A 23867-nucleotide genomic window follows, 5' to 3' on the forward strand; every position below is an offset into this window, starting at 1 on the left:
CCAGTCACCTTCAGGCTCAGTACTTGGGCATGTGAGGGAAATGGTGTCCCAAACCCTTTCTGTTCTTTCTAGGTGCCCTGTTAAAATGGAGTGTTTTGTTACTGCACTTTTTTCCCCCAGCATAGCACATTATTCCTTTTCTGCCTCATCTTCCTAACTGAAATATCTATATTGCTAACCTGAATGGAGTTCAATGTCAGAGTGCATTTACACCAGTGTATTGGCTGGATCTTCAAGTACATGTTTTCCTGATACCAATCACTTGGCACCAGCAAATTCCCTAGCTCATATTAATTGCACCAGTCGAGTGCCCAAGAGACAGGATCTGCTGCTTCTTTGAGATACTTGGTAAAACAGGTGCCATCAAGGCATGTGTTTCAGACTCCTTCCTCACTACACAAATTATATCTGCTTTCCTAGGATTAGTGTATCTCATACCTATCTGCAGCTCATTTTGGTTATGTTTGATGCTCTGATTGTGCTTCTCTGCTGCTTAGGAAGAAGGTGAAGATAAACTAGGAAGCTAGCACAGCTACCTCTTCCTGTTAGTAGTAGTGGCTTTATTTGAGTTTGAGATGGAAAATAATTGGCAATAAAAAGATAATCTTCTAGGAGAAAAAAACTATTGGGATTTCAGGATTAGCTTTAGCAAGTGATAAATTCACTGTGGACTCCCCGTGGTGAAGAGATGGAGCATCGTTTAGTTTGGAGGATTCTTCTGTCCATGTAGTTTGGTGCCACTGCCTGCTTAGTGTGGCTGCTCTGAAGCTGGATTGTCTGTGCTGGTGAGCCTCTGTCTCCCGGGTCTGGAGGATGAATAAGAAATGGCAGATTCCTTTTTACATGTCCATCCTTACTTTCTCTTTTTTTTTTTTTTTGTCTGATGGTAACTACCACATCATGGAAAGCTAGGGTTCTTCAAATTCAGGGTTAAGGACAGATGATCTGAGAAGGCATATCTATTTCTTCACTGCGTTGCATGTTTGGCTTAAGTGGTCATATCAGCTCCAGATACACAGTCAGATTCTTCAAGTTTTCATCTTTCTCTTTCTCCCCAGTGACCCAAGAAGCCTTTTCTTTCTGTTACTGTCAAGAACCTACTGACTGCCAAAATATACATACTCTTGAGGTGGCTGAGAGAACCTCAGATTCCAGGGGTCCATGATTCCTTTCAGGATATCAGAGCTTCAAGGTTTTGGTCAGCCTAGAGACATACCAGCCTATCAACGCTCTCCTGTTTAATGCTTTCACTGTCCAGATTTTACAGTGAGAGGCTATGTTCTCAAAGATTTGCAAGCTGTTTGCGACAGAAATCGGTCAGCCAGATCTCTGAGGTGGAATTGTATAGATCTTTTTTTAATAGCATACCTATGAGGAAAGCTCAGAAAGCCAGATTTCATTTAAATAAAAAAAACAGTGTATTTAACTTTTTAACTAGGAAGAAGCGCACAGCATCAAGGAGAGGCAGCAGAAATGAAAGATTTATATACAGCACTCTCCCTGCTTTCTGATTATTCTTGTAGCCAGCCGTCTCAGTCCACAGCTGTCTTCTGATCTGGGTGTTGTTTTTCTCTTCTGTTTTTAAGTTTTTAAAGGGCAAGATGAAGGTTATTTCCCTGTTCTCCCCATTCTCCAACATTCTGATGTAAGACATAAATCTTTGTAGATGTATGTATACTTACCAGACTGGTTACCTGCTTGCTTTTTCATCTCTCTATGGAGCTGGGTTTCCTAATTGCCATTACTTCTACAGGGAGAATGGGGAAGTTCTGGACAATTTTTTTTTTTTTTTTTTTAGAGATGAAGAAATCTCTTCAGACTCCTTCAAAGTTTCTGCCAACATGGTGCCTGAGTTGCACCTTTCATCAAGAGATCGGTCTCCCAGTTCTCTAAATCTAGCTCATCTGTGTTAGAAACTCAGTCATATTAGGGCTCTGTCTTTCTTGGTGTATTCTACACACAGACTCTTTTGGAAGTCTGAACTGTTTGTCTGTTGTTGAAAGATCAAAGTATTCAGCCATTTCTGAGTAGCAGTTCTCTGAATATGGGTAACGAGCTGTGGCAAGACTTGATATGAAGCCTTAAAGGAGGATCCTTCTTTTGTGAGTGATACCAGAAACATCACAAAGAAAAGTCCACAGCCTGGAGCAAAGCTCCATCCAAACCTCATCACCAAGCACTGTCATCTCTGACACTGTGAAGAGTGATGCGAAGTGATTCTCTACCACAGAGTTGCTTTGCAAGAGCACTAGTAATATATTTAACTACTTGGAGTTAACCGCAGAGTGTGTGTACTTGTAAGCTGTCACTCAGAAAGAGAGGTTGCTTTCCAGCTGATTAAGTTCTTTGAAATATGAATTCCATGTGCATTCACTTCTCCTTACTTGCCCTTCAGGTTTTCAAAAATTGTATCTAGCTGAGTTAAAAATGAAGTGGGGCTGTGCGTGCTTTGTCTTATTATGCCAGTGTACTGAGCATGAGGAAGAGTAGGACTTGAGGCCAAAGGAAAAAGTTATCCAGTCTTAAGGAAGTGTCTGTACCTGTTGTGTGAATAGTCTAAACTTCTGAGACAATACTTATAGTTTCATGTAGAAATTATCCAGGAGGAATAAATAAGTGGAGGAATCCCCAAATGAAATTCTTTCGTTTCTTGTAAGGAGCAGGTCAAATGGATAATGACTTTAGTTGCATTTGACCTTTAAAATAACGTAACTTTTGATTAGACATCTTTGCAGCAGACAGCAGAAAAGATAATTCCGTCTGCCTGAAGGAATCTGTGATAATTTAGCCTGCAGGGAAATGCTATTAAATAAGTTCTCCAAGATGAGCAATGCATATTGATTGCCAGTTGTTTGTGAAGGCTCTTTGCTTTTATGATGAATTATCATTGGAAAACTTTGGTTTGGTTTAAGATCAAATAAATTAAACTGTAGGCTTCATAGTCCCCAGTTTAAACCAGTTATAGGCCAGAAATTGCTACAAATTGTCATTCTGACTACTTTTGTTTGCATCAGTTATTACAGTGCTTGTTTGTAAATGAGGAAGTTTAGTTATCAAACTAAGCCTGCTGTCACTCAGGTTGGCGGATGGGACAGATACTTCGGAGAAAGTATCTAACAAGCAGAAAGAAGCTTTAATGCTCATGCTTCAAGGGAAGGCAATCCCATACGCTTGTAAAATCCTCTAAAGAGGACTTAAAATGTCTGATTCACTTTATACGTGAAGATTTGGGCAGTTATCTATTCGATAACTCATTATCACTTCACCTGAACTTCTTTCCAGCAGATTGCCAAACTGAGGCAGCAGCTTCAGCGCAGTAAGCAGAGTAGTCGTCACAGTAAAGAGAAAGAACGTCAGTCACCTCTCCATGGCAACCATATAGCAATCAGTCAGACTCAGGTAAGTCTGATAGATAGTTGCTTATATTAATAGCCTCCTACGTTATCAGGGTTGGGTGAATAGCCTGCTGTTTCTTCCTGTCTTTCTTCTGTTTGTTTTTTTATGTGGTACACTGAAATGCTTAACAACCTGATACCATTGCATCTTCACTGAAATTTATCTGATAGTTGTCATGTAATAAAAGAAAGAAGGGTTGCAGCAGGATAGCAACTAAAATATATTAAGATGCTGTAAAAATTCTGAGCATGGCCAGATAAGACTGCGTTTCCAGGAATACATACTTGCTTCCAAAACTAATTTTTGTGGTACACTTTCAAAAGTCTCTGCTCTTCTGGAAGGTATTTGCTTATCAGTTTCGCAACCCAATTTCATCTGAGCTGGTTAAAAAAAATAGAAAATAAAGAAAAAGAAAGTACCAAGCGTAAGCAGTCTCGATTGGTGGCCCAACAATTGATCAGTCTTTGAGCAGCAAGCAGAACACTAACTGGCTTGTTACGAACAGACTTGTAATTCATCTTACCATGTATTCATCAGTAAAAGACAGCAATGCTGTATCACCAGAGATTTGAGGGAATATCTCATTTCCTTGTCCAATTTTAAGAATCTTTCTGATACTTTGCTTATTGGTCAATTCCTGGCCAGAGAGGCAATTTTCATCAAGGAAGACAATATTGTGGTGTTTACTTTCTAAAAAGAAAGTGATAACTCACCTTGATTTTAAACTCAACTGAAATCAAGATGATGCTTGCCACAGTTGCCCATCCCTGGTGACTAGCGGATCTGTCACACTACAGGATAAAAGTCTTATTCTTCATGGTTTTGTCTAGGACATACCTCTTGGTTGTTACGGTAGTCCAGAATCATTGTCAATACAGGATCCTGTCTTCTAGCATGAGAGTTTGTGGTTGTGGTGGCTGTGTTACAGTGCGGTTGTTATGGTACATTTTAAGAGTTTCCATCATATTAAATGGAAAAATTGCCATAATCACCAGCCTGTTCTTGTTCCAGACACTGTGACTTACTGTAAAACCTCAATCAGGCATAATCTTTAGGATGCAAAATATTATGTCCAGATTATGTTGATGACCATTCTCATGTTCTATACCAATGGGCACTGTGATGACAGGACTTCTCTCCAGCCATCAGTCTATGGATTTGATAGCCTCTTCTCTGAGAGGTTAAGCTCAGGCTCCTAATCTGACAGCTTCTGTTTTCTGTTGTCTTATTACTTACCTATTTTTCAAAGTGATGTGTGAGTTTAGGCAAATTTTAATATAGCTGATCATTTTAGCACTAGCCTGGCTAAGACAATTTTTGTTTTCAGGTCATTTTCATGTTTCACGAAGTTATAAAAAATTGCCTGTGCTCTGAGTATATCTGTATTTCTCCTATTATAAAGATGCTGACACATACGAAGAATAGCTTTGGACAAACTGCCTGGCCAAATTACCTGACCATGAACCAGATTCTCAGCAGGGTGCAATGGAGGATGCCCCGTGCAGTGCCTGCTCTAGCCATTACAAACTGCCAGCGAAACTGAAACCCAGTTACGAGTTCTAAAGCTCAGACAAGGTTCAGTCAATGACTTTGTGAACCTTAAGCCACTTGTAGGAAGCAGTTAATCATGTCTCATTTGACAGTGCAGACACTTGAGTCCTGATTAAATTTCACCCATAGTGGATCCTTAGCTTGGACCCCATGTTACTAACAGGCCACTATTTGAACTCCTGAAATGTTGGTTCTGTCATTGTATTTCCTGACTGCCTTTTTAAATAGCTAGTGTTGTAGAAAGAAGAGGTTGAGCTGTCATGGCTGATCCTTCATGTTCCTTCTTCTGTTTGGATAAAATCTCATGGTTAAAACCTAATCTTGTGATGCAGACATATAGGAAATTGATATTCTTCCTGAAACTTTTATGCCTCTATAACAAAGGAGCCCACTACATTTTGTATAGAAAAAGGTTTTGCTTTCCATCTCAAAGTAAGCTGTTGCAGGTACCTGTGCCACTATTTGTAGTCACAGTAAAAACAGTCTTTGACACAGATTGAAATCCACTTAGGACATACGCTTTGAAGGAACATTCTTTAGTACTTGGAGCTCACTTTGTCATGGCTCATGCAACGTTTTGGTTTCTCAAGAAGGTGTTCTCTGACGAGGCTGGTGAAGTTTTCAGTTCTGGCACCATTGTGGGAAGCCGTCCCACAGGCAGTGTGTTTTGTCAGAGTCAGAGAATGCCTCCGCACAAGTGACATGCACCTTTGGTGCTGCACATTGTGCAGGGTTCATTTTGGCAAGAACTCAAGATTTTTACATTTTGTCTTAAGCATCCTGTGAACAAGAGGAGAACATATATTGGGAAGTGAACACTGTTCATGGCTGTCAGCGTAGGTGCTTCTATGCTATGTAGCTGCTGCCAAGGTAAAGCTTTTGAGGTTGACTGCACAAGATGCATGTGCACTCTTGTGAATGGTTCCTGTTGGTAACAGAGTTCCAATCCAACAGGTTTTTCTGAAAACCGTACTTGTATTTATTTACATGCTTGATTCTTAAACTCAAAATGTTTTCTTTTAAGACCTTTGACATAAAGTTCTGAAAAGCTATAAGCTAATCAAATTAAAGGTTCAGAATGAATGCTTTATTTCTCATTCACTAAAACCAACCAAAAGAGAATAAAAGTGCATTAAATTAATATTTCAGTTGAGTGGTTAAGCCTTAGGAATGTTACGAAATGCCTTTTGGATCCCAGTTAAACCATCAGCATCAGCACCCCGTGTACTCCCCATTCCCCGACTGCGTATTCTGTAGTCTATACATCTGGAAAGTACATATACCTGCCTACTTACTGATAAGTGAAGTAGTAGAATGCTTTTGTTATAGAAGACTTACTTGAGTTAAGTAGAGGTTTTTTTAGTGGCTTTTGATTTATGCAAGCATTTCTTTTTATTTAAATTTGCCTAGTAAAGGTGGTCTTCTAGATGGCAAAATTAATACATCACTTCTTACTTTTTAGGTTTTTTTAGTACTGGTCTCAGACTTCTGTCTTCGTTCCATTTTCCACCTTCAAATCATGTTGCTCTCTACCTTCTAGGCTTCTATTTCCAGATCAGTCCCTATGCCACTGTCAAACATTTCGGTGCCAAAATCAACTGTTTCACGTGTGCCGTGTAATGTAGAAGGAATAAGCCCCGAACTGGAAAAAGTATTCATTAAGGAAAACAGTGGAAAAGAAGAAGTATCCAAGGTAAGCTTATATTAGCGTGGTTACAGTTGTTTTTTCTTCATAATCTATAAACACATGGGAAACCTTCCTCGTGAGAAACCTTCCTTGTGGCTGAAATTACAAACAATTTTCTTCAAAGAACTGTTTGTTTGAAAATTTTGTTTCAGTGTTTTAGGGTGGTGTTTGGGGTTTTTTTTACAGGGCTTCTGGCCAAACATACTTTGTTCAGAATGCCCTTTCTGTAGAGAACTTGAAAGTTCTGTGCGAAACGCAAGTGCTTGAAAATTTAGGTACTTCATGCTACAGTAGTAAGTAATTAGAGACCAGGAGGTTAATTTATTTGCTTCATTTTGCATTCTTTTTCTTAGGCAAGACTTAAGTTTCCTGTGCTATGCTCTGCTTTTTGGTTTTAAAGCTTTTCTTCCATAAACTGAATGTGGACCGTTTTACTTTCATGAAACCACTGTGATCTGTCATGGGAGATCTCCGTATGGGAAATACTGACAAACAGGGCAGCTTTACTTACGTGGGAGAACTGGAGCATTGGAATTGTGATTGAGGAGCACTGGAGTGCTTAGATGACACTTAAAACGTGAAATACTTGGTTTACAGCCACTGTTTCCTAAATAGCCAATGAAAACTTTCTGCTGTGGAATAAACTACTCTACTGTTTTTTCTTACCTTCTCTAAGATGTAGGTTCTTTTCTTGTGAATGGTCATGTAATAGCAATTCAATGTACAAGTCAAGTTGTAAAACTTTAATCAGAGGTTTAAGATTCCAAAATCTGATATTTGTAGTTCTTAATTTTGGCAGTAAACTTAGGAAGTTTTGGCATAGTCTTGGCTTCTCCAGACGCTTAGTTGTGCGGACTAAGCAGTCTTAAGAATGAAATACTGTAGTAGTCTGTTTTATGCTAAGTTTGCTTTCCTAAGGCTGTCTCATCCCTTTAGAAAGGGGTGTGTGTTGTAACAGCGGAATAAGGAAAAAAACAAACACACAAACTGAAACAGAAAGCACCAATCAATAAACCTTGTTGCACCATCTCCAAAGAGAGTATAAAAAGGTATGTATTACAGTGCCACCGTTGATGTTGCTATGGCTAGGGTTGTAAATTCCTGTGGTTGGAGGACATTTCATTTATTTATCAGACAAATCATCTTCGTAAATGTTGTCCTTGGGCTTTAACAGCTTATTACTTGGGATGCAGAACTCGGTCTCCTAAGTTACTGAATGTACTGGCTCTGATCCAGCAAAACAGTTAAGCACATACTTAAGTGCATTGTTGGATTGGGGCCAGAGGTGCTCAGCAGTTTACGCAACCAAGGCAATCATGAACCCTTCCTCCAAACATCTAGCTGGGGAGAGTCTTCAGACACAAAAGTAAGTCATAAATTAGACATTGCCTGTGAAGTCAAGTCCATCTTTGTGGGCAGAGGGGTGTTTCCTGCTATGTAACTGTTAATTTCTGTGAAATCTGGTCTAGTGGGACCTAAAGTGGGACTCCTAGCACTGTCTTTGAGCTTACTAGATCTCATAGCTTACTTCTGGAAGATCATAACAAGAGTAATTTACTCAATCTTACTGCTGGTGAACTTTCTCCTAATAACAACAATTTAGCTTCCTTTTAGCCTAGGGGAGTTGAGGCAGCTAGGTTAAAGGTTAGGAATTACTGAACAAAAGATAAACCTTAGGAAACCAAACTTCATTAGTTTCACTGCTAGTGAAACAATTTGGGTTGTTTTCAATTTTCTGCCATTCTTTCTTGCTGTAACATCCTGTATTTTTAGAAAGTATTTTAAAGTAGCAATCAAAGGTAGTTGGTTGCTTTGGGTGATGTGTGAAGGATAAATTATTCTGTAGAGTCGCTTGTAAGATTGGTGTGCGACTGGATTTTCAGCTGGTTTCTTTTACCCTGTTTCCACGTTTGCTTCACAGTTTTAACAGTGCATGTTCAAACCTTAATTTTCATATGAATCGATCTATCCAGCTGCATAAAACACTTTGTGCCCTACTGTGAATCTGTATTCATTTGCCAGGAAGGATTTGGGGAATAACGTACAACCTGCTAAAAACACTGAGAAGGAATATTACCTTTATTTTAGGTGCAGCTCACTACCTAATTTTTTTAGGTTTTGGTTTGTTTTTTTTTCCAAATTTAGGTACTACATTAGTAGCTTTCTGATTTCTTCCTTTTCATTTCAATAACCACGTTTGGGCTGTCCCAAGTAAAATAAAATGCATTTTAGTTCTGTTAACTTTTAAAATTTTAGTCTAGTGTTCTTGAATTTTTTTCTATTAGTCTCTCATCTCTTCAGTATAAACTTGTAATTTTTTTTTTTTAACAAACTGTTTCTTAGTTCGTATATTGAAATCAGACTAGGTGATATATAGGACAAAAATAAGCTTAAGGTTAAAGCAGTTTTACGGATAGTTTTATGGAGATTACTTGAATTACTTTTTTAATTTAGCTCCCAGTTAAAATGGGTAACTGGTGAAACTTTCCTCCCAGCTTCATACTTCCTTGCTTAGTCTTCAGATACACGAATCAATTTAATTTAGTTTTTAGACTTGTTTTTTGGTTTTGTAGGATATGGTGTTACATGCTTTCTGTTTTGCCTTTTGCTGACTTGAATTTTTGTAATCCTACTTCTTAAAAAATATATAAATTGATTTGGAATATGTCTTCTGTCTTCTCTCATGCTGACTTAGTTCTGTTAGTTCTTTGAAATGCTCTTTGCTTTTTTTTAATAATATTTTAAAGATAATAGAAATTGTACTTATAAAAGTACAGTTAGTCTTGTTATTTTTGTTTCACAAACATAGTTGTTAACAGTAATGTCATTATGTCATCACGTTTTAATAATCTAACTGACCATAAAGTTTAGAGGGATTGCATTGTAAGTGGTCAAAACATTCCAAATATTTCATTCTTTTCAGTTTAGCCATGTATGTGTATACTTTTTCAGATCATTCATCTTGCTTAGTTAGTGAGTGTTCTCTTTTTTCTTTCATAAAACTAAGTTAAAGTTGGCTTTTTTTAAGTCACTTCTTAATCGCCTATTTCTTCTCAGATTTATTAATAAACTTTAATTAATTTTCTAATGCATTTATTCAAAGATCCTGAATATATTTTCCTTCCTGTTTTATAACTTGCTGACTAGCTTTCCAGGAAATTGTGATGGTGTGTCTCTGATCCCACCATAACTTGTAAGAGGGAATCAGCTTTTTGTGAAGTTGTGACAGGCTTTTGTTCTTTGTCCCGTTGTAACTCCACAACACAAACGTTGGAGGCTTTGGTACAGTAAGATGATGGACTTATTGTAGGGGGTAAGAGGTGTTCCCTCTTACATAGTACATTGTGAAAATAATTAAAAGTGCCCTGTAGGAGGACATGGACATGTTCATGGGTCTCCTATTAGAAAAAAAAATATTACTGGAACCATCTTTCAAGTATACAGAAGTAATTAGAAATGAAGCAATTTTGATGGACTATCACACAATAGAAGTAAAATGATTAATGTGTTGTTTGATTTCTAATGCTTCTGGAAATAGATAGCAAGATGGTTTTATGCACCTCTTGGAAAACTTAATCCTGTAATAAAAGGACTTTTTCTAATTTGCGCAGATTCAGAGGATCCTTACTTAAATCTTCATATCCTTCATCTGAAAAGTCTGGTTTTTTTCCAAGTGCTCCTTCCCAGGATACATTATGGTTTTTTGCACTTGCACCTTATCTAATGCATCGATGACTTCATTGATGCTAGAAGGAAGAAGCACTTTCCTATGTCTGCCTTTGTGTTCCAGTCTAGAGTACAGTTTTTAAATCAAAAGCATTGAATGCTTTACTCTCAAGAAGTTGCCTCCTAAATAGATGTAAAGCTTGTGAAGAACAGATTATTTTTAAGGCTCACATTGGTATATTATATCGTAGTAGCATTCCTGATGCTAATAAATAGCGTGTTCTTGTTTTTTTCCAGCAAAAAGATTGATACTGAAAACAAGGTGGTGAATTTTAACAGTGTATTGAGAAATGCATGCTGTTGTCAAATTGAGCGTTTCCATACCTTTGCAGGAAGATGAGGGCAGTATGTAACTATGTCCAAGAACACACTGTCCCATAGGGGTTGGCGGGTGTCCTGTCAGAATGCATTTGGCATAAGGTTAGTACATGACTGGACACTTGCAAAAAAAAAAAAAAAGGGTATACAGAGTGCGGTAATTTCTAGTCATTTTCCATGCATTGAGTGTTATGAAAACTAATAGCAGCTGTACCAAATTAGTTACCCTGTTTCTTATGTTCGAAGGTTGTGAGGACTTCAGTTTTTAGAATAGTTTAGGCATGACTCACGGAAAGTGACTTCTAAAGCATTTTTTTTTTATGTTGATCAGGTTTAATACATAAAGTTTTTAAAAAGTGGAATACTTTTAGTTGATATTTTCATGAAGTTTTTTGCACTTGTCAAAACTTGGATTCAATATTAAGGGAAAGATAAATACAGAAGCACAGTAATCTGAAATATTTGCTGGCATTTTCTATGCCTTAAAAGTTGTTTTACTTGGAAAGAGTGATAAATATTTTTAGTTTTTTCTACTTGTGTGTATATTTAGAGGCATGTCTAAAAATACAGATAACTTTTTGTACCTCAAATTTTAATTCAGTGGAGGTTGGTTGAAATATGTGATTTGGGATCTACTTCCTGACTACATAAGACTATGTTGTTCCTCCAGGTGTGGAAGAACATCTGTGTTATCCTGAAGTCTTTAATTATGTGATCACTTACTGTTTTTTTCCCCTCCCTGGAATCCTTGCTTTACCTGTTATGTAGAGCATAGTATATGCACTTAATGAGCAGCTGTTTGGTGTTTTTGTTTTCTCCTCATTAGATATGTGTCCTAATGCTCACTAACTGTTGTTCTGAAGTCAGAAATCTGAATTTCTTCCTGGGTTTTTGCTTCGATATAATAGGAGAGTGTCTGAAATTTTGTTCTTTTTGTCACGCCTGTGTGAGAAGAAATATTATATTATCTACACTTTATGGATGGAGAAACACAAGTCCATCAGGCTTCTATAATGTGATTCTTCAGGTAACTCAGGGTACTGCATGCCATTTTAGGATTTTAAAGCGTAGCTCCCATAGTCTCCTTCTGCATCTGTGAATGTTGAAGACTTTTGCAAATCAGTCCTGCATAGACTGGGCATCCAAAAAAGATGCCATAAAAGAGAGAGGTTGGTTCAGATGATTTCCTGACATCTCATAGCATTTTTGTGGCAGAGACGGAAATAAAAATGCTGTTCTGCATGGCAGTTATTTTTTTGGTTACGTTAATTATGAGACTGTTTTCCTTCTACAGCTTCAGTCTTGTTTTCTACCTCTCTTCTGTCTGTGTAACAAATGATACAATGCTTCAGGTGTATCTTGTGCATTGAATGAGTCATGGCCTGTTGGGGGTGATGGGAATAGCAACATGTAGTCATGTTGTAACACATATGCAATGTGAACTGAGCTGTTGGAACAGACCACATAGCTGTGTCCAAACTTTTCAGCATTTGATGTAGCAACTGTAATGTTCTCTTCATAGTGTGTTTCTTTGCTCTTAATTGAAATGTGAAATGGTATTAACTGGAAGGCTCATAAGAAGAAAAGGATCTTCCTGCTCTGCTGTGTCTGCCTCTTTGTATAATATGTGGTGGTTTTCTGGATAGACTATTGCTGAAAAGGGGAGAATGCGATACTCGGCCAATAGGTTTCATGTCCTCATTGCTAGCAGAAGCGTTGGGTTGAATTTTAGGCTCTGGAACAAGCTGTTAATAGTTTTGGAATATATGGGGAAGAGGAAAGCAATAAAATAAAAATGTTCACTCGAAGTGAGAAGGAAAAAGACATCAATTTTTTGTAGCTAGAACATTAAAGCTGTTCTCTATGGCTTGAATACAATCCTCACTGAAGTGAGGATAAAAATGATACTTAAATTTTGCAGGCATTTTTTCCCCTTCACTTTTAAGCAAAACTGTAATAAGCAAAACCGTAATTCCCATTTGATTTCTTACAATTAAAGCAGTGCTGTCTTTATGGCAAAACTAATTTTCCACTGGGAAGGACAGGTAAGTAGAGCGTGCCAGTCTGCTACTGTGAACATGTCTACGCAGTGTATTGCAGAATGGGATGCGAGATCACTCTGGCCAGTGCCAACTAGGCTGATACGAGCAGGCAGTGCTTACTAGCTTTGGTTCAAGACAAAGCTTGTGAACCTTCTGTAAGCCTGTGCATCATCTACTTAGTTGCCATTTTGTCAGCGGTCACCTACAGAAGTGAAGGATAGAATGTAGAGGTGTGCTAGAGAATCATGACTCACTAGCAAAACTTGGATGGTTTCATTTATAATTGTAATTCAGTTGGTTGTTACGGCAATAGTATGCTGTTGTATTTGACATTTTCTACTTTCCCTTTTATCCAAATGTGATGTCTGTCAGGGTACTTGTTTTTCTTCCATAATAACAGTGACCTTTATTGAAAATTGTATTACTAAGTATAATTAGAGATCTATTTGTTGGGGAGATTTGCCTTTTTAAACTATCATAAAAAAGTACAAAACCATAATACTAGCATGTGTTGAAGTGCATTTTGGTGTTAACTTTGCATTAAGAGGATATAGTTGGCTTGGAACATCTGCACATTGTCGCAGCATTCAGCGTAATTAATGTATGTTGTGTCCATTGTATGCTGCATTATTTTTTTGTGTAAAAGTTGTTCTTTCAAAAATGGCTTGTTTGCTATTCTTAAGGCCTTGCCTCGTTACTTCAGTTTGAGTTGACATTGCTTAGGAGTGTGATCTTTTCTCTGTAACCTGAATTGCTTGTTTCTCTTGCAGCCTTTGGATATCCCTGATGGTCGAAGGGCCCCATTACCTGCTCACTATCGTAGTAGTAGTACACGAAGCATTGACACTCAGACTCCGTCTGTCCAGGAGCGCAGCAGCAGCTGCAGCAGTCATTCACCATGTGTCTCTCCCTTTTGCCCTCCTGAATCTCAGGATGGGAGTCCTTGCTCAACAGAAGATTTACTCTATGACCGTGATAAAGGTGAGAGTAGAATGGCCCGCCTTTACCTATGGAAGGCATGTGGTGTCCTGCTTTTACAACTACCTTCATTTTACTCATTACATCAGTTTTTGTTTTTGTTTAATGGTTGTGGAGGGATTGAGGATTTATCTTAAAATTGGTTTTGTTTGTTTACATATCTTTTTCCCTCTTGTCTGTGAAACTTCACAAACATCTTCCATAAATACGTCAGAGGAGCACAGCAAACAGTCTTAACTATTTATGAAGATTCTAATGTGAAGAATTCAGACTGTAACATGTTTATGTTTAAAAAAGGTTTCAAGAAGGTTTGTGGCAGACTATATATTCATCATGGGTGAGTTACTTGCTGATCAAAATGGTGATGATGAAGTTTTGGACTGCTTTTAAAAGTACTCTGCATCTGAACTCTTACATTCCACTTGAAGCTATTTAGTGAGGAGCTCAGATACGAGTTTGAACAATCTGATGGAGAGTAATTGCTTGTCTGTGTATGTTGCATAACAACCCAAAATTTCTGAATAATTTATGTGTTTATATGTCAATATCCTGCATTTTTTTCAAAGTCTGTAAAATGTCATTTGGTTTTGTAGAGGGACTAAACTGGAGTTTCAGTAATAAAGAGTTACTGACAGAACATGTAGTATGAAAATACAGGCACCAGTGTAAAAAGACGGATTTTTTTGGACAACTGTTCACTAATGAAATTATTCTTGGGCTTCTTGTCAGCTAGCCGGAAACATGGACTTCAGTTTGGAGGGATGCAGGGTTTGGTTGAAACATGCAAGCTAAGAGTAGTAAGTTTCACAGAGGAAATGAAAACTTTTAAGATTTAATGTAGATTTATTAATAAGCTATTTTGAGGTTATAAGTAAGGTTAAGCTTTTTCTGTAAATATTCTCTTTAATAATTCTTAAAGTAATTTAGGAATAAGATTGGGGAGGGCAGCGGGAGAAATACTAGCTTTTCTTGGTTTCTGAAAAGTATTGCTTTACCATCTTGGATTTAAAAGGAAGTAGTGGAAAACAAATCCACCTGCCCAAATCCTGAATTGGGGGTGGGTGTGTGCACACATGTAAGTTAACCACATCAAAGTAAAAGTCTTAGCTCAACATGATAGTTGGCCATGCTCCAAAAATAACAAAGATATTAGCTCCCCCCCCACCCTGCTTCTCTTTCTTATAGTATGCATGTGAATTGTAATGTATTGTCAAGATGAATCACTATAGAGACATCCACTAAAGTATTAGCACACAAAGAAACGTCTTGACAGGTAAATTTGTTCATATATGTGCTGATAACAAATATAAGTTAAAAAGCAAGGAAATGAAAAGAATCATTCCTTTTGCAGTTAGTACTCAGTTGTCACAATAATTGGAATTTTCAGTGGTACTTCATTGGCAGTAGCGAGTGAAGATGGTTTGAAATAGTGCATCTAACCTTCTTAATGCTTTTCAAGGGTTTTTATCTCCTGTCTTGGATTTTTTGAACAGCTAATTGGAGTAAAATTTATTGCTGAACTTCACAATGAGTAGATACTTACTTACTTGTGGATTTTGGTTTTAAGACTGGCTTTAATGCTAGGTTTGTATCAAAAGTCTGCTTTAGTAGTAGCAGGTGATAAACAGCCAGCTTTGTAAAGTTAATATAATTGCATTTTTAAATTGTTTTAAGTAAGGTACTTAATACTGTGCTTATGAAAGATAAAAGCTTGAACTCTCATCACAACTTTGTTCTTCAAGGACAAGATAGAAACTAGAAAAATGCGGAGCGGTCATCCAAGAGAAAGTAATTTGTTCAGAGGTTATAAAAGTATAGTCAGAAAGGCACCTTTTACTCTCAGATCATTAAGATCCCACAGGCCAGTTGTTCTGAATAAGAATGTTATCTTCAAAATAGTTAAATTACAGATAAATGAGTTAAGACTGGCTTTAATGCTAGGTTTGTATCAAAAGTCTGCTTTAGTAGTAGCAGGTGATAAACAGCCAGCTTTGTAAAGTTAATATAATTGCATTTTTAAATTGTTTTAAGTAAGGTACTTAATACTGTGCTTATGAAAGATAAAAGCTTGAACTGCTCATCACAACTTTGTTCTTCAAGGACAAGATAGAAACTAGAAAAATGCGTAGCGGTCATCCAAGAGAAAGTAATTTGTTCAGAGGTTATAAAAGTATAGTCAGAAAGGTACCTTTTACTCTCAGATCATTAAGATCCCACAGGCCAGTTGTTCTGAATAAGAATGTTATCTTCAAAATAGTTAAATTACAGATAAATGAGAGATATAGGTAGAAATTATAAGGGAATAGCAAGTTTTGAGAGACAGTTTATTAACATCTGTTGTGGATGTTAACTGCTTTATACAACAAAACTCACGAAGTTTTTCGCACCTTCATTTTAAAGGTTTTTGTGATGCTAGAATAAAACTGTCTTGAGTTTGCTGTGAGGCCTGTTAAATTTTGAAAAATGCATTGTATAACCAAATGTAGACATTTTAAACCCAAGATATTTTTCTGTTACTTTCCTCAAGTTGAGGTTTTATTTTCCTCTCTATGGGAATAAGCTGGCTTTACCATTAAAAAATAAAATTATCAGCTTTATGAATGCTCCCGAGTGTGTTGCTGAATCGGAAAGGAAGGTTAGTAGTTTGTCTGAGAGACATGAGCAGTGAGAGGAGCCAGCACTCTGTACAGACACAGCACTGCTTTACATTTCTAAAGCATCTTTTATTTCTTGTGCAAAGCTGTGCTTTGGCCTGAGGCCCTCACAGCTGCTCTTTGGACGGTATCAGCTGTTTGGTTTACATTTCTGCAAGAAGCTGCTAAATCTATTGAATTTTTCAAAAGAAAGTGAAAGCTAAATTTCAGAAAAGGCCCACAATAGTGCTCCAAATGGAGCAGTAATACTAAATGGTATTGATTGGAGCAGAGAGGGAAGGGTGGGAGAGAAGGTATTTTAATGGCACCTGGCTTTATGATTTTGTTTTCAAATGTCAGCCTATTGCAAGGCAAGTGACTGCCTTGCTGCATTAAAGCTACCGGTTTCACTAGATACGTTTTATGATACTCTAGTCCATGAGACTATAATTCAGAGTGCTATATAGCATACTTAGCAGCTATGACAGAGGTAAAGTTCAAAGGCGTCCCAAGGTATAAGCAGATGAAATTTGGCGTTTTTTGTACAAAATAGATAGTATAACCTGTTTTTCAGGGATTTTGATTTAGGTGCTTTTGTGTAGCATTGTGTATTCCCACTGTTGCTAGCAGGCTGTTACAAGCAACACATTCATGAAGATGATCTGAAGATACTTTTCAACTTCTGAGCTTCTGATTCATAGTTTTTAAAATGAAAATTGTATGTGAAGTCTTTGGATAGTCTTAAGAAACAGAGGTATTTTTGAACCTATCAAAACAAATCCCAAGGCTCACTGGCAAAGTTTCTTGTTTCCTTTAAGTTTTGTCACTCAAAAAATTGTTTTACAGATTCTTTTTTTAGCTTGCCTCCTTTGTTGCTGTAATATATGCAAGCTAAAATTTGTGGTATTAAGTCTTCTGATTAAAATAGTATTTTTAGTGTTTAATTACAATCTGAAACATTTTCTAGATAACAGAATATATCCATTTTGAATATTTATGTTTAGCAATTCTGTGTAATAAGACTCCATATTGTCTGCTATGTGGTTATGGTAACAAAACTTACTTTAAAGGTTACATCTATTAATCTTCAGTCATTGTCACCTTCACGAAATTTGATTAGTTGGCTGAAATACGCCAGCAGAGCACACCCTACTGGTGGAAGAGTGGGAGATGCAGACACGTACTCTGACATGGAGGCTCATGCATTGCAGCCCCTGAGACAGTAAAAGAATGTGTAAATAGCACAGTTGGAGAATACACATTTGCGGTGTCATTCAGGATTAATAATGTGACAGTTTACCACTTAAGAGCTTACAGGATACACAAGTGGAGACTGGTTTAAGCTGTAAATTCCACCTCTTACCACTTTAACTCGTGGCCTGTTTTCCCAGTACCCTTCTGTTCTCGTACTGCTGCTGTACGTGTAGAACCAACACCAAGCTTGTACATGTGAGCCTCCTAATAACCACACGTATTTTTCAAATAGTAGTGTGGTATGTGTTTGGTCAAAATGAAAAGATAACATCTTTGTAAGCTTTAAAAGCTGGAAGGGTAAAGAGAGAAACAGAATGGTTAAATTATGCAATATAATTTTTTTTTTTTTTTAGTTGTTTAACAGCTGTCTTATATAGAAAGTTTCAGCCAAACAGGGCTAAATAAACCGAAAACTTGATTGAAAACTGAACTGGCTAGACAAGACTCTAAATCTTCCAAGAACTGACTTGACTTTGAATTCAGTTCGATTCTTTCCTTGGATGTACTTCCACCGTTTTCCACTATTTAGTGGAATGAACAGTAGCACATTTTATGTCTCAAATTTTTTAAATAGAAACTTGGATCTTCAATTTTAAATATTAGAAGGAGGAAACAAACTGTCTGGGTTCTGTTAATGATTTCTGTGTTTGGAATGAGCTGTGTGGGCCAACAGTGGAAAGATGCCAACAGGACCATCATGCTCCCAGCTTGGCAAATATCTGTATTGTCTCTAAGCTTTTTCTGCCTTCGTACAGTTAACACCTAAAATTCTGTAAGTAGAAGTTCTGTGTTCACTCTATAGCAGGAAAGAGCTGAGGTTCACTTCAATGTTTCTTTTTTCATATCTTTCATAGTAAATCTCCAAAGGGAAGCGTGATGTTTGAGTTGATTTGTGTCTTGTTTTAAGAGGAAGCAGAGATGTTTCAAAACTTCTAATGATTAGCCATTGTATTTGAGTCATGGTTATACAAAAGTTTATGTAGTTACTGTTTGCAAGCTGTTAAAGACAACCTTATATGCTTCAGTGAATCTAGATCATAGTGCTTGAAAGCTTTGGTTGGTTTTCCACTGTTGCTGAAAAGGCACACATGACCAACAGCAGAATAAACAAAGGTATCTGAGTTAAAAATGGTAGGGTACCCCACATCGGTGGAAAGACTCAAAAGGAGCTAAAGCAAGAGCAGTTACTTCTTTCCAAATAAGGTGTGTTTGTAAGTTGGGAGATCCTCTTTAACCTTGGCATTTCATTTCATTTTTTTAATTGTAAGTCCAAGCAGAGAATAGGGAGCCACTAATACTAGCCTGAGATAGATGTTGCTCTTTGAAAAGGTAGAAGCCACTGCAGAAAGCTAATTTTCTGTAATTATTTTTGTATCTACTTTATTTCCTTAATGCATTGAACATCATGTTGTCAAGATGAGTGTTTAAAGTGAGCCCTTTCATAGTCTTAATTTTTCAAACTTCTGTGCTTCTGTCATTACCAGAGTTGAGCCTTCTCTCTTATATTTTCCGAGAAGTACAAAGAAATCTGCCTATTGCCTTTTGTCCTAGATCTTCACATCTTTAGTTCTAAGTGTGTCTAGTAAAATATACACAGACAGCTAGAGTTACGAAGAATACCTGTATCATATAGTTAGTAGTAATGAGAGAACTGAATTGTGGAAGTTTTATTTTGGATACTAAAACAACTTCACAATTGTGAAGCGAGTAAGGTAGGACATTGTAATGATGAGGTATCAGTACCTGTGCTACAAACATGCTTTGCTTCTTTGCAACTTCTGAACTATTCATGAGACTAATGAGGTCAATATTCCAGTGAAGAATGATGTTTTAAAATAAGAAACATGCTGTATACACACATTTTCAATAACTGTGTTTATACGGTGAGAAGGCGTATTATCATTACCACTCATAATTCTTCTGCATGTATTATGCATATTACCTTGTTCATTTATGTTTTTTGAAATACATAATAAAGAACGTATTTGTTTCCAGGATCACAGCTCTGCTTTGTTCCGATTGCAGTGTTCTGGATAAAAATATCCTCCTGTTACGTGTTGTTATATGGTAGATTACTGCTGCACTGAAGCTTTTATTCAGGAGAAATGTGCTATACAAGGGTGTTAGAAATAGCCTGCAATAAAGGAAGCATTGTGGTAGAAGCAAACCGGCATAGTGGCTAAATTGTGAAAAAAGGCATCTTGTTTGGAAATCAAATTTAATTAAAAAGCACTCTCAATCTCTAGTAATATAACTGCTTTAAATTTTCAGACAGTGGGAGTAGCTCACCGTTGCCCAAGTATGCCTCATCTCCCAAACCAAACAACAGCTACATGTTCAAACGAGAGCCCCCAGAGGGATGTGAGCGAGTGAAGGTCTTTGAGGAAATGTCGTAAGTAATGCCTTTTATATCAGCTGGTATCTGCAAAGCAGTAAACCTGTTTACTGAGCCTATTCAACTGCAGATGAATAAACTATTCCAGCTGATGAGTTTTTCAGGAGCAAACTATTCTTAGAGTTTGTACAGAAGAGAAGTTGAAGTGTTCACGTTGGTTTGAAGAGGAAATGGAGTCTTTTATGCTTGAACTCTTTTTGTGCATTTATAAAAGGCAACAAAAATCCAAGCAGAAAAGATAAGGTACATTTAATTTCCTAAGCATTTATAAACCTCTTTCCATATATTTTTTACTAACTTTTTAAATGTTTGTGGCTTAAAACAAAAACTTTCCTTGTCATAATTCTTTATCAGTTTCAAGCATAGGTTACGTTTTGATACGTATAAAACATATAAAATGGAATGAAACCTCTGTAAAGTGTTTGTAGACAGTAGTATACTTATGGCATAGACTTTGCTCAATATTTTCGCTGAGCAAGGAATCAGAAATTAAACTCTTGGACATCGTGTCTTTTTCCCCTAGACCCAGCAGTATTTGAGCACATGCTGTCAAGGTTGCATGCTTAGCTCCTGTGGATGAAAGAATTAAGGAGGGGACGTGTCTTGCTCTAACAGCATTCATTGCCTGCTGGATGGTGAAGGAGCAATGTTGGGTTGTGGAGGAAGCCTCCAGACAAATTACGGAATATGGGAAAGGAGAGGTCTATTTCATGGAGGTTCTCAAAAGGATTTAATATGGCTGAATGTGTTGTTGCTGCATTGTTTTTATTAAAGAAGAATTTGTGCCATTCTAAATTACCGCGGCATTTTTTCACGTGCATATGTACTGCAGATTTTTCTTGCTGGAAGTTGCATGTTTATCCAGTAATTATCAAGTCATTTTTGTGACGGTACTATTTTTAATGCTGTGGATCAGTTAGCTGACTACCAATATGGAAGATGTTTGCCCCTCTGTCCAATTAATCCCATTCCTTGTCATTCACATTTTAGCAACGTGTAGAACCACAAAGTTCATGATGTATAAAACATCTTGGTTGGCCAGGTATATAATCTTTTTTCTTGTTGTAGGTCTCGTCAGCCTGTCTCAGCCCCTCTCTTTTCATGTCCTGACAAAAACAAGGTTAATTTCATCCCAACCGGATCAGCTTTCTGTCCTGTAAAACTTCTGGGCCCCCTCCTTCCCGCTTCAGACCTGACGCTGAAGAACTCTCCAAACTCTGGTCAAAGCACAGCTTTGAGCACCCTGACTGTTGAGCAGCTTTCCTCTCGGGTCTCTTTCTCATCTCTGTCAGATGACACCAGCACAATGGACTCTACAGAGGTCCCGGTACAGCAACCGTCCCAACAGCAGCAGCCGCTTTTGCAAGAAATTCAGACTGAAGACCATTCCTCTCCTCAGAGCTATGTGTTGATCTAGACCAAGGTGGAGCAGGCCTCTGCCCTGAAACAAGGATTGAGGAGATAATAGTTCAGATACATCTGCATGAGGTGGCAACCTTTGAGAACAACACGGAATACTTAGCAGCATTCGAAAAAATATCTCAACGCTGTTCTTGGCAGGGACAGAATTCATATTCAGCATTTTTTGTGAGAAAGCAGTAATGCCTGCAGAATCCATGTAACATTAAGCGTTTTAAGTGGAGACTATGCATTTCATAGTATGTTTGACCAGATTAGTACTGTGTCCTGTGTTCTGTTTCAAATTCTACAGTATAAATAAGCTCTATATATATATATAAAAAAAAAGTTGCCTGTCTGAATAGAAAATGTCTTGCTGTGTTGTGTCCTATGGAAAATACTGTACTTCAGGATTATGTTTACAATTGATCCAGGTGTTTATGTTTCTAACTTCTGTAATACACACAATGCAAAAAAAAAAAAAAAAAAAAAAAAAAAAAAAAAAAAAAAAAAAAAAAAAAATGGCCACAACAAAAAAAAATGGCCACAACAGTTGCACAGTGCCCACCCTATGGCCTAGCTTCAGGTACTTCTCTCGAAGTGTAAACTCAGGTAACTTGGAATGTATATCATATTGGGATATAAAATATTTTACAGCTACAAAGCTAAAGAGGGAACATCACTCTTTTGCCTTTCCTTATTTTATGCATTAATATTTCCTCATTACATTCCACTTCCTTGGAATAAGTGCATTCAGATCCAGGTGAACGATGACCCTGGACATGGGTGAACATGAGGAGAACCAGCAAATCTGTGATGTATATCACTTTGTCATGTGCTTACAAGCAAAACAACTGTTGCATTTACTGTCATTTCAATATATGTAAAAATGTGGCATTTAAAGGTTTCAGGTGTTGCTCAGTTAATGACTGTTAAACTGTTGCAAATAAAGTGTTCAGTACTAGGCTGTACATGAGAAACATTCCACGTTGTGTGTGAGAGGATTTTGAAAGACAAGAATGTTTTTGTTCAAGGACAGAAATTCTTTCAGGTTTCACAGGGGGTGACGGGGATTTCCTCTCATGTTTTTGTTGGCAGTTAAGGATGTGAAATGCTACTGTTACCGTCTAAACGTCAAATTAATGTTTAGTTTCTCTTTTGGAAATGTTCATTCATTTGCTGGTTGGAAATAGGTTTTCAGATTTTGTCAAGCAGTGTTAGATGAGCCGCATTTTATTTATGTAGTGAGTAATTGTGTTTGGATTGAAGTCCAAAAGTAGCAAGTGGGTGTTCTAAGAGGGGTGGGGAAAACAATAGGTTTAAGTTCATGTTACTTAATCAAAGCTTCTCCCATAACTTTCAGTTACTTAAGTTGTGTGTGTAAAAGTGTGTTTTCCCCCCTCCTTAAGTGTGAATAAAAAAAATCCTTGTAAAATAATCCTGGTTTTGCAGGCTGGACACTTTCTCAAAATAGTACACGGCAAGAATGGGTTAGTGGTGCTCTTCTGTTGTACTGGAACAAGAGGAGCATTGCTTTCAGAGATAATTTCCTGTGATACAGAGGACCCCAAAGGCAAAATAAACTTGATGTTCTTGCTCCGTTGCTTTCAGCTCAGTGGAACTACATTTATGCTGTCTGCTCCTAAGAGAGTAAGGTTCACCTTTTCCAGGAATTGAAGAGATTAGTAGCCTGCAGCTACTGAGCATTTAAACTTGCTCCATTATGTTTTTTTTCCTCTTTTGAAGATGAGATTGGAGGGGGGTGAGAGTGAGCCACCAATAACTACTCGCTAAATATGTGCTTTCTTTGGAGATACAGCATCGTTTCCTTTTTATTACCGAGGTTTTGTTAATACTATGTTACAAGGTGGAATTTGCAGCCTATAAAACAGTCACTGTTTTTTGAGTCCCCTTGCAGAAAATATAGGAGAGAGAGATCGGTCTCTAACCATTTTCATGTGAAAGACCTTCCTGAAACACAACAGCCATCTTTAACCCTACTAATCTCAGGCCTAGGTGAAAACACTATATATTTTATAGACTGAAGATAAAGGGGAGAAAATACTAGTGATGTAAGTATCAATTCCTTTTAATATTTTTCTTTCTAGATTAACATTGCAGTATGATGACCTTTTTATGCTCTGGTTATGTCCAGAGAAGAAATCGTAGTTTGTTATTGGTGTTAGGTTACCAGGGGATATGATGAGTGGTTTTTAGATCTGTGATGAACTCTGTACAATATTCGCAATGCCATTACATGTTCTTTTTATTTTTTCCACGAGAAACTAAATATTAATTAAATTGCACATTTGTTCTTAGCAGATTTAAAGGTTTTGAACCAAATGTGTTAAAGCTAATGCTTTGTCATGTAAATTTCCCAGCAGTTGTTTATCTCAACTGTATTCTACATCCAGCTGTAGAAATTTGTCAAATATTGTTTAAAAAGTTGTACATAGGTGTACTGTTATTTCTAGCCACTGTGCTGAACA

General features: G+C 37.3%; 1 protein-coding gene across 2 annotated transcripts in view; it reads left to right on the forward strand.

Moving 5' to 3' along the window:
- GLCCI1 (glucocorticoid induced 1) overlaps positions 1–21865 on the forward strand; it is a 36558-nt gene extending 14693 nt beyond the window's left edge. Inside the window, exons 3-7 of one of the 2 annotated variants that reach the window (XM_009286356.2) lie at positions 3283–3399; positions 6488–6640; positions 13491–13701; positions 19857–19977; positions 21049–21865. In XM_009286356.2, coding sequence (XP_009284631.1) covers positions 3283–3399; positions 6488–6640; positions 13491–13701; positions 19857–19977; positions 21049–21397 — 951 coding nt within the window. In that variant the 3' untranslated portion in view covers positions 21398–21865. The remainder of the gene's footprint in view (positions 1–3282; positions 3400–6487; positions 6641–13490; positions 13702–19856; positions 19978–21048) is intronic. The other variant, XM_009286357.2, reaches the window with a different exon arrangement.
- Positions 21866–23867: the final 2002 nt, after the last annotated feature.

The sequence above is a fragment of the Aptenodytes forsteri genome, unplaced genomic scaffold, assembly GCF_000699145.1.
Source record: "Aptenodytes forsteri isolate BGI_AS27 unplaced genomic scaffold, ASM69914v1 Scaffold55, whole genome shotgun sequence".
In the NCBI taxonomy this organism is placed as follows: Eukaryota; Metazoa; Chordata; class Aves; order Sphenisciformes; family Spheniscidae; genus Aptenodytes; species Aptenodytes forsteri.